The sequence below is a fragment of the Rhinoraja longicauda genome, chromosome 6, assembly GCF_053455715.1.
Source record: "Rhinoraja longicauda isolate Sanriku21f chromosome 6, sRhiLon1.1, whole genome shotgun sequence".
In the NCBI taxonomy this organism is placed as follows: Eukaryota; Metazoa; Chordata; class Chondrichthyes; order Rajiformes; family Arhynchobatidae; genus Rhinoraja; species Rhinoraja longicauda.
In genome coordinates this window covers 53761275-53772576 of record NC_135958.1, presented here as the reverse complement: position 1 = coordinate 53772576, position 11302 = coordinate 53761275, and the positions used below count along the sequence as shown (strand labels likewise).

Sequence of the window (11302 nt, the reverse complement as noted above, 5' to 3'; positions counted from 1 at the left end):
CCACTGATTGTGTTGAATGCATTAAAATTATTATTTTGGTACTTGAGTGGTACATCCAGAGGTTTGTAACCCATTTATTGTCTCTCTACCCCATCCCTACTTGCTGGTCCTTTCCTTGCCCAATGTACAATTGGTTTTCTAACTGATAATGAATCCTCCATACCAAATTCTCACATTGATTTATCCCAACCCCTGAGACTGTTCCACTTATCTCAACCTTCACCTGCAATGCAGCCTCAGCCTCCCTTGTTCTCCTACACCTCGAATGCTCACAATACATAACCAGATTACTTTCCTCTTCTCAAATTACAATGACAGGAGCTGGCGGACAAAAGGCCATTGTAATGCTTTGGACTTGGTGTGGAACAAAATCTTGTCACACTCGATAGACGCAAAATGCTGGGGCAACACAGGTAGCATCCCTGGAGAGAGGGAATGGGTGACGTTTCAGTCGAGACCCTTCTTCAGACTCGTCAGGAGAAAGAGAAACCAGAGATATAGACAGTGGTGTAGTGAGATTTAGAACAAATGAATGAAAGATATGCAAAAAAGTAACGATGATAAAGGAAACAGGCCTTAGCCAGCTGTTTGTCTCGACCCGAAACGTCACCCATTCCTTCTCTCCGGAGATGCTGCCTGTCCCGCTGAGTTACTCCAGCACTTTGTGTCTATCTTCGGTTTAAACCAGCATCTGCAGTTCCTTCCTACTCATCTTGTTACACTTGTCCTGTTCAGATCAAGCTCCAGACACCACACTGTTGAAAATCCCTGTGACCAGCAACATAGAGTTGCCCCAGATATATATCACCTGCCAAAGCATGCAAGCTCTTGGAATGTCTCTGAATTCCTAACCATCAGACCCCTTCCAAAACTATTAACATTGACGAAAAATAGAAAATGAAATTTAAAAAAATTATTACTTTTTAATAATGGAAAATCTTCATTGCAGACATTAAAAAGTATGATATATTAGCTTATTCTTAGTACATTTCTTTATAGATGAGTAATCTTCACTGAAATGCAGATCATTGTGCCAGAACTAGACACTAGACTGTGGCAGGATCTGCAGACAATCCCTGGCATGACTACAGGAAATCTCAGCAAGTGTACATTGGCATAGCCGTTGGATGGATTCTGTCAGCAAGTTCGAGACATTAATGTTTAGATGTACAAGTGCCTGTTCTCAACTTGCAGAGATGAACATCCGCAGTTTTCAATGGAACTGCTAATACAGTACTTACCAACAAGACCCAACCCATAACATTATGTATCGTACAATATAGTATATGTATCATATAGTAAATGCATCAAAATGCAACAAAAAATACACTTCATGGCGAAATAACTTCATGGCTGAGGAAATAGTTGTTACTTTGAATATACTATGAATGCCAAAAAATATTTTCTCTGGAAAGTGCCGTGCAAATGTGCTGCAGATTAAATAATACTAGTTCAACATTTTGAAACTTGGTCCCTATATTTCTTTACTCAGCCAAGATTTGAAGCCAGAATAAAGATACAAGTGCAAAGTTGCTTAGCACTCAATAGGCTTGGGGGTCAAGTAATAGGATTCTAAATTTCCCTTTTATTTACGCTAAGTTTTATTTAATGTTAAACTTTGATTTCATAACATGAAACATTAAGTGAGAAGATTCCAAATCATCCTTGCAACATATTAAAAGTTCATGTTTCCCTGTGGAAATTGGATTTTTTTGGAAGATTCAGGGCAATGGGACCTAGTTAAAATGATTTTGTGTATGACATTATAGTTTGAGGGCAGCATGGTGGCGCAGCGGTAGAGTTGCTGCCTTACAGTGCTTGCAGCGCCAGAGATCCGGATTCGATCCTGACTATGGGTGATGTCTCTGCGGAGTTTGTAAGTTCTCCCCACGACCGCGTGGGATTTCTCCGAGATCTTCGGTTTCCTCCCACTCTCCAGAGATGTACAGGTTTGTAAGTTAATTGGTTTGGTGTAAATTGTCCCTAGTGTGTTTGTGGGATAGTGTTAGTGTGCAGGGATCGCTGGTCGCTGCAGACTCGGTGGGTCAAGGGCCTGTTTCCACGCTGTATCTCTAAACTAAACTAAAAAAGACCAGTCGCTGCCAAATGACAACTGCTTTGCAACATGGAAAATAATAACCGAAAGAGCTTTCTTTCAAGGTTATAGTCATAAATACTTGTCGATCACAAAATGAAATAAAGCATCCACAAAAATATAGGGTCCAGAAATTCCTGGAAACGCAAGAAAAATAATTTGGGCTCACAATTTATTCCTTGCTAGGTCTACATTTACTTCAAACAAAAGGCCCATGAAAACTTCCATGCAAAAGCTGTGCTGATCATCATCAGATAGATCCAGACTAGTGGAGAGCTTTTGGATGGAAATCCCATCTCTAGGCAGGACCAGAGCATTAATGAACAAACATTCACAGCCAGTTTACCTGGTTATTGACTATATACCGTAATAATTCTGTCATTTGGAAACATTAAACCTTGTAAAGTATCCAAAACAAATAACTAATTACAATAATTGAAAATGTTAAAAAGTTTAAAATGCGCTGAATAAACTCAATGAATTCAAAGAAAATAAATAACCTTATTATTAGCTGGATATCTGAAAGCCATTCATCTCCATTGAAATGAAATGAGTCATTATTCTTGCACCAAAGGTCCAATTTGGCATAGGTTCAGTGGGCTGCTTCCCCAGTGATGGGGAAGAGCAAGGGTTTTTATGTTTGGTCTAGAATGTGTTGTTTTCAGAAGTTCCAGGTACAAAAGGCATCAAAAGCAAAAACTTCCTTAACTACAGAGTTTGATAAAAAACAGTATACATTCAACATGTTCCCTCCAAACCTATATTGCGTACAATGAAAGAATATTTATGGGAACTACACATCAGCTATTTTCACACTTTTCAGTCTGTTGTGGTTATCTGAATTAAATATTAATTTTAATAAATTAATTATTGTCAAACGGATGTAAGAATTGAAAGTGGTTTCTGTCTTCAGACCACGAACCAAGTAGTGACTTGCCTAAAGGCCGAAGCAAAACATGGAAAGGCATGACCTACTATTTCGATTGAAGCATTCAATAACCAACACATTACAAAATGGTCAACTTGGCATTCAACAACCTAGATGGAAACAGGATTATATATTTTTTTAAAGGAATTTAACAATGAGATTTACAGAGAATATATGGTTTATTATAATATTTAACATGATTATTATTAAAAATTTGGATTTAACAGAGGCATTTAGAGAGAATATATAGTTTATCATGATATTTAACTATTTATCATGATATTTAACAGCCTGAAGAAGGGTCTCGACCTGAAACGTCACCCATTCCTTCTCTCCTGAGATGCTGCCTGACCTGCTGAGTTACTCCAGCATTTTATGAATAAATACCTTCGATTTGTACCAGCATCTGCAGTTATTTTCTTACACTACATGATATGTAACTATATCGATATAGCATTTTCTGGGAAAAACCTCACAATACATAACAGGCTAGAAACAATTCAATGCGATATGATATGATACGATACGTTACAATGGAACTTTATTAATCCTGGGAGGGAAATTGGTTTGCCAACAGTCATAAAACATAGCAAGATACATGAAATGTGAAATTAAAGTGACAAATGGAAAGTCAGGATTGGGGATGTGCAAAGATTGTGGAGGGCGGGGGAAGGAGGGGAGTCAGTCTACCCCAGGATAGAAGGGGGAGGGAATGTACAGTTTGATAGCTACATGGAAAAGGGATCTCCTGTGACGTTCTGTGCTGCATCTTGGTGGAACCAGTCTGTAGCTGAAGGTGCTCCACATTTCTAAGCATTATGAGCTGCTTGTAAATCTTCCCGGCCTTAGAGAAAGGGTAGTCTGCAAGAACAAACACACATTTTAACAGTTTGAAGCAGAGTTAAAAAATGTGACAGATACCGTTGTTATAAAGCTTAGGTGTTAGCAATGTGAACAATATACGCTCAATCAATTCCAGATGCTTCCTCATCTCAGATGGCTACAATACTTAAATCGGATTCAAATTTGTTTATTTATTGCCAAATACACCTGGATGCAATTAAATTTCTTGTTCACGTGAAATTCATCGAGCAATCAATATCATTAATGCTAAAATATGACTGGTGCAAAGTGCAAGGTTGTAGTACAATCCATGTTGTGCAAAAAATTTAAAGGACAATAATCAAATATGATAGAAGCTGTTGACCATTTCTACGACAGTTCCATCGATGAGAACAGGATTCACCCCCTCACATCCGTAGGTCAACAAACAACGTTTTGATCTTGCTGGCATTTAAGGGTGAGTTTGCTACATTGACACAATGACACAATCTCTTTCCGATCTTTTCTCTGTACTTTTCTGTACTTTATCTCATCATTATTGTTGTTCTAACCAACAACAGTGGTTTCATTGGGAATATTAATGAGCGAGTTAGTGCCGTACCTGCCCACACAACATGAGGGGGCACCAGAGTTGAGGGTCAGGGTGGAGGAAAAGTTCTGACCGATTCTAGCAACTGAGGTCAGACGTCAGGGACCGATATCAAGATCCAGAAATTCAGGGAAAGGCTTATTCGTTATTATGGCGTAGAAAGATGAGCTGTAGTCAAACCATGGCATCCTGACATAGATGTGATAAAACTGGTCAATTTTTACTATCAACAAGTTGCAAGGGGTCTAGATTATCTGGAATACAGGCACAGATGCGGACTATTACCAACCTTTTAAAGCACATAATTGTGGATGATGTGAGAATGATTGTGCATTGAGACAGGTCATGCCATTTTTCTTGAGGACTGGAAGGATGGAGGTATTTTTGAAGCAGATGGAGACAGTAGACAGCCGAATTGAGAGAATGTTGATGTCGGCCCAGATTGTGGCCAATTGGTCGCCATATGGTTTCAGAACGTGTCCCTCAGAATCAGAGCTGACTACATTCCAAGAGTGTACCTTTGTGAATACTGATGTAACTTCTGCTGCTGAGATTTATTGGACAGAGCTACTGGGGAATGGCGGACTCATCTTGGTGGAACTTTATATTGTAGTTTAGTTTAGTTGAGAGATACAGCGCGGAAACAGGCCCTTCGGCCCACTGAGTCCGCACTGACCAGCGATCACTGCTCAATAACGCTACCCTCCACACACAAGGGACAATTTTTCATATATACCAAACTAATTAACCTACAAACCTGGACCTCTGGAGTGTGGGAGGAAACCGAAGATCTCGGAGAAAACCCATGCGGTCACGGGGAGAACGTACAAATTCCGTACAGACAAGCACCTGTAGTCAGGATCGAACCCGGCTCTCTTGCGCTGTAAGGCAGTAGCTCTACCGCTACGCCACCGCGCCGCCCGAATTTTCCTGTTCAAAATGGGCATCAAAGGCATTGAGTTTATTTAGAAGAGACATGTCGTTGACAGAGATTGGCTCCCATTTGCAGTCTTGTACCGTGTGATGGAATTAAGGGCCCTGCCGAAGTACCTGACACTCATTTGAATGAGTTGAGCCTCTAGCTTGTTTAGGAAGTCTCTCTTCGCACCTGTACTAATTATATTTTACAAATAATTTACTAAGTTAAATAAGTTACAATAAGATAACATTATATCCCTGGTAACTATATTAATGGCTAGGTTCCTGCAAACACTTACTTTTTTTTCTTTTTAGTATCTAACCAATTAAACATTTTATTTCAATGTATGCTGCAAGAAAAATTCATTAGATCCCATTTACATTTAGCACACTTTTTGTTCCCTGGTGAATAATCTGACTCCCAGAAAGGTATAACTTTCCATTCAATGTACTTTGGTATGGCTATCTTTATTAATATTTAATGATAATTATGGGATTAGTTTTCACAGTGTTACCATGGAGCAGAAGGTTCAATAAAGATACCGTTTCCTGAATTCAAAAATATTTTTGATCCTTTCCATCCATTTGTAATCTTTTCAATGAGAATTTAGTTCTAACACATTGTACAAGGTCACATATTAAATGCTGAAAGACGCAGAAATCAAGTGAGAAATGTACCAAGTCGGTTAATGAAGCACGCAGATCATATAGTTTGACTAATTAGATGGTGAATAGGTATGTGGATTAGTTTCACTCACAACCTCTTGCAGAATGCTATCCAAATCTTGCACCATTCCGCTTCGGAAGTGTATGTCCGATCTTTTAATCATTGCGAGCTCAAAATCCTGGAAATCTCTGCACAACAAAACTATTAGCAACATCTTCACCAGTAGGACTGCAGCATGTAGGAACAACATTAAACATAGAGGCACAGGAACCAGGCCCTTCAGCCCACAATGTCTGTGCCAACCATCACCAACACCTTCTCAAGGTCAATGTAAGGCAGGCAATAAAGGCTGGATTTGCTGGCAATACCAAGATCTCAAAATCAAATTTAAAGAAAGGTGTCGGTATTAGGGTTTAACCTAAAACACATGTTCAGTAGTTCAGTAGTTGTCTGGAGCAGGAGAAATATATATTGGGAAACATTAATCCTTTATAAAATATTCAAAACAATATCAAATTGAAATAATTGAAGATGTTAAAGCTTTTAAATAAGTTTAGTAAATTTATAAAAAAGTGATTGACCTACAACTTATGTCATTATCTGACAGCCATTCCTCTCCATTGAAATGAATGAAATCACTCTTCTTGCGTTAAGTCTAGTTTGGCACAGTTCAGTGCCCCAAGGTAGGGAATCAGAAGGACTTTTGTGCAGGAAGGAATTGCAGATGCTGGTTTAAACTGAAGATGGACACAAAATGCCAGCGTAACTCAGCGAGTTAGGCAGCATCTCTGGAGAGAAGGAATGAGTCGAGACCCTTCTTCAGACCACCTTCAGCATTGGTTTAGGGTAAGGTGTAGGAGGTTTAGAAGGGAACTGAGGAAGAACTTGTAGACACACAGATCAGCAGATGCTGATTAACACAGAAAACACAAAAGTCCATAAGTTCATCCGTCATAGCAGCAGAAGTAGGCTATTCGGCCCATCAAATCTACTCTGCCATTCAATCATGGCTGATCTATTTTTCCCTCTCAACCCCATTCTCCTGCCTTCTCCCCTTACCAAACAAGTACCTGTCAATCTCCACCTTAAAAATACCCAATGACTTGGCCTCCACAGCCGTCTGCGGCAATGAATTCCATTGCCACCCTCTGACTAAAGAAATTCCTTCCCATCTCCTTTCTAAAGGTACGTCCTTTCATTTTGAGGCTATGCCTTCTAGTTCCAGACTCTCCCTGGGGGAAACACGTCCACTCTATCCAGGCCATTCACAATTCTGTAATTCACTTAAGGAATAACTTTTTCATCTAAAAAATAGTGGGAATCAGGAATGCATTGCCTGAGTAGATGGTGGAGGGGAAAATACCCTTGCAACATCTACGTATCTATATGGACACAGGAATTGCCAAGGCATAGAAGGCTAGGGCCAAAGAGCTGTGAAATTTGATTAATTAGGTTATTGGCTTGTCACAAAGGATACAATGAATCAAAGAGCCTGTTTCGGTGCTGCGGGACTTAGATGCGCACAATATAACTGCTGTTTTATTCATGACAGCAGTGACCACTACCTCATTGGAGTCCTCTACCTCATTGGGGACCCTCGGACTATCTTTAATCACTGAACTTTATCTTGCACTAAGGGCGGTGCAGTGGTAGAGTTGCTGCCTTACAGTGCAAAGGACCTGAGTTCAAACCTGACTATGGGTGCGGTCTGTATAGTGTTTGTACGTTCTCCCCGCGACCTGCGTGGGTTTTGTCTGGGTGCTCCGGTTTCATCCAACACTCCAATGATGTACAGGTTTGTAGTTTAATTGGCTTGGTAAATTTGTAAATTGTCCCTCGTGTGTGTAGGATAGTGTTAGTGTGTGGGGATCGTTGGACTCGGTAGACTGAAGGGCCTGTTTCCGCGCAGTAGCTCTAAAGCTAAAAACTAGCGTAATGTAATCATGTATAGCATTTCCCATGACTGGACAGCACAAAACAAAAAACTTGTCACTGTAGAAAAGGAATAGGTGAATGAAGAAGGGTCTCGACCCGAAACGTCACCTATTCCTTTTCTCCAGAGATGCTGCCTGACCCGCTGAGTTACTCCAGCATTTTGTGTCTGTCTTTGGGATAAACCAGCATCTGCAGTTCCTTCCTACACAGCTTTTCACTGTACCTAGGTACACGTGACAATAACTTAAACAAAAGCAAGCCATACTTGGAAAGTATCCATTGGTTATAAAAATGAATTTGGATGTCCTGAAGGCATTGAATGTATGCAGATGCTGCCTGACCTGCTGAGTTACTCCAGCATTTTGTGAATAAATACCATCGAATGTATGCAGATCCTTCTATTTGCATGGTAGAAGTTGGAATCAGGCAGGGAAATGAATAACTGGTTCTAATTAATATTTCAATGTGAATGCATTTTAAAATGACTTTAAATTCATGAAGTAAGGTTATGTTGAATTGCGTGCAAAGTGTTGGCTTGTGTGTCTCCTGCCTGGCAGCCAGAGGAACTTGTCCCCATTCTATCTGCAGGCTCTGTCCTCTGTCCCGGGGAGGTCGTTGCCAACCCACGGCGTCCATGGTAACGGGGCTGCAGGGTTTGCCGTACACACAGCGCAGTCTGGCCGCGGGAGCCAGGTCGCCCACACGGCTGTCAGTCAAGTCAGTCAACACAGCACCCGGGCTGCCGGCTCGCAGCCGCCGCTGCCCACCTGCACTGCACCTTTGACAGCACGAAGATAGTGAACACCGTCGCACCTGCAAAATATCCTGTTATCTGATCGGTAAATCCTGTAATATTTTGGTTTCCCTTTAAAAAGGAACTAGAAACTAATCCCTAGACGATCTGCATTATTGTTATATTTATATATTTATATATTTCGGGCTAATAATATATATATATGTTAAAAAAATGCAAATAGTTCAGGAATTAGTTTCTAATATATACATAAACACACATCGTTCATATATATATATATATACAATGAACAATGTGAACACACATTGTTCAAAATGTATATATATAAAATGTATGTGTGCCAATGTGTATATTTGCAATGTATGTATGCATGTGTGTGTATATATATATAGATAGATTTTGAACATATATGAACGATGTGTGTTTATGTATATATATTATATATATATATATATATATATATATATATATATATAAAATGTATGTGTGCTAATGTATGTATTTGCAATGTATATATATATATATATATATATATATAGAAGCGGAAGTAACTTTTGCACGGAGAGTAAATTTTGAACAATGTGTATTTATGTATAAGGTATCACAAAATGCTGGAGTAACTCAGCAGGTCAGGCAGCATCTCTGGAGAAAAGGAATGGGTGACGTTTTGGGTCGAGACCCTTCTTCAGACTGATGTATGTATTTGCTATATATATATATATATATATTTGTATGTTTAAACACACGATGTTCAAAATGTAGTCTTAAGTGCAAAAGTTGCTTCCTTTCATATTTGAATTGTTGAGTAAAATGCATTACTATAATCAAGCTTTGGAATTTGAAATCCTCCAACTGTACGGCTGTTAAAGGTGATATAAGTTAATGGTATTCACAGTAGAGTTGATTAATTGCCATGTTTAATGTTGTTAGTTGTCATAAGAAATAGAAACTATATTTTCAGGTGTGCATTTTTGTGTGCATGCATGGAAAATGGTTGTATTTAATTATTAGGGTTGTGGACATTACACAGTTGGATATTGTTGTATATTAATAATTGCATATTGTATATTAATCTGGATAATTTTCAAACTTTGTGGATGATACTTGAAGGACATTTCTTTGGCTTTTGTTTTGTGGGAGAGGGGATATCTCTCGGTGTACGGTAGAATGCAAACTGATGAACTGGTAGGATAGTTGATCAACCAAAATGGCTCAGGAAAAGTTTGTGAAGGAAATAAAGGAAAGAAATGTGCAGCAAACAGTAAAGGGGTAATCTTAGGCGTTTTTCTTGGGATCAAGGATTACTTGCCTTCATTCCAGTTTTGTGGGTTCTAAGTTGACTAATGATGTCAGTGTGGAAACTGGAGACGGTTTCATGGATGTGGGCAGGAGATAACACGGGATGGTGGTTTATGAGGAAAAGGTGCTTCTTCTGTTGCTCTGTGTCATTGCCCTGATACAAGCCCTGGACGTTCTCAATACGACTCTGGTTGCTCCCACTCCACTCTGCGCCCTCGTGGGCCAAAGGTTTTCTCGGGAATCAATCAATGGGGATGTTACATTTCTTCAATCAACTCTGAGCACATCTCTGAGCACATCCTCGAATCTTTCTTGCAGTGCACCTGAGTAACATCTCCCAAGGCAGAGCTTGATATAACTTTTATTTTTATGAGTTCAGTGCTGAGCATACAAACAATGTGGCCAGCCCAACACAGCCAATTGAGATTAACTCGGACAACAATGTCAGGGATGTAACAGTGGCAGAGTTTGTAGAGACGGCGTGGGTGGTATTTTTCAGTGCCTTTTGATGCTTCCTAAAAAGTAACAGGAACTTTATCAGTAGTGTGCTGTTAATTATTGTAAATCAATGAAGTTAAAGTCTTAGTTCCAGCTCTTCAGTTCCTGTAAATCCGTACAGGAACTGTATAGCTGGAGCTCTTAGTTCTATACGTGACCAAGTGGGCCCATTGGGCCCAAGCATCTCCTGCAATGGTGCAGCACCCTCTCCTCCCCCCCCCCTCCCTCTCCCCCCTCCCCTCCCCCTCCCCCTCCCCCTCCCCCTCCCCCCTCCCCTTCCCCCACTCCATCCCCCTCAACCCCCTTTATCCTCCCTCTTCCCCCTTCCCTCCCTCTCTCCATCCCCTTCCCTCCATCCCTCCCCCCTCCCTCCCTAGGAGATAGATTTAAACTTTAAAATGTGAATAACTTAAAAAAATACAACAATGATTTCAATGAAACGTCTTCCATTAGCACCAAAGAGACAACGGTGAGTAAGGTGGGCCTAAAATTGTCATGCTATCGTGTAACGTTTTGGCTGTAGTTCAGGAACAAACAAACAAACCAACGACAGTTTTAGTATATAGATAGAGTTCTGTAATAGCTGAGAACATAGTTGTCAGCTCTCAGCTATTAAGTGGGTGTTTGAATATTGGTTCACAATTGATTGGTGGCGTTAATCTATTTATAGCAAATAATATTTGATTTAAAGGGTAGTAGATAATTGGGAATGGTTTTAGAAGTGGTGAAAATAATTTTAAAAAACATTAATCTAAATAAAATTAAAATAATCTAAT

General features: G+C 39.8%; 1 protein-coding gene across 2 annotated transcripts in view; it reads left to right on the top strand.

Moving 5' to 3' along the window:
• Positions 1–8708: 8708 nt before the first annotated feature.
• tekt3 (tektin 3) overlaps positions 8709–11302 on the top strand; it is a 41643-nt gene continuing 39049 nt past the window's right edge. The window contains exon 1 of one of the 2 annotated variants that reach the window (XM_078401819.1): positions 8709–8814. Coding sequence is in view for 1 of the 2 variants with exons in the window: in XM_078401818.1 (XP_078257944.1) it covers positions 9423–9424 (2 nt within the window). In the remaining variant the exon portion in view is untranslated. Of the gene's footprint in view, positions 8815–9331; positions 9425–11302 lie in introns of those variants that run through there. The other variant, XM_078401818.1, reaches the window with a different exon arrangement.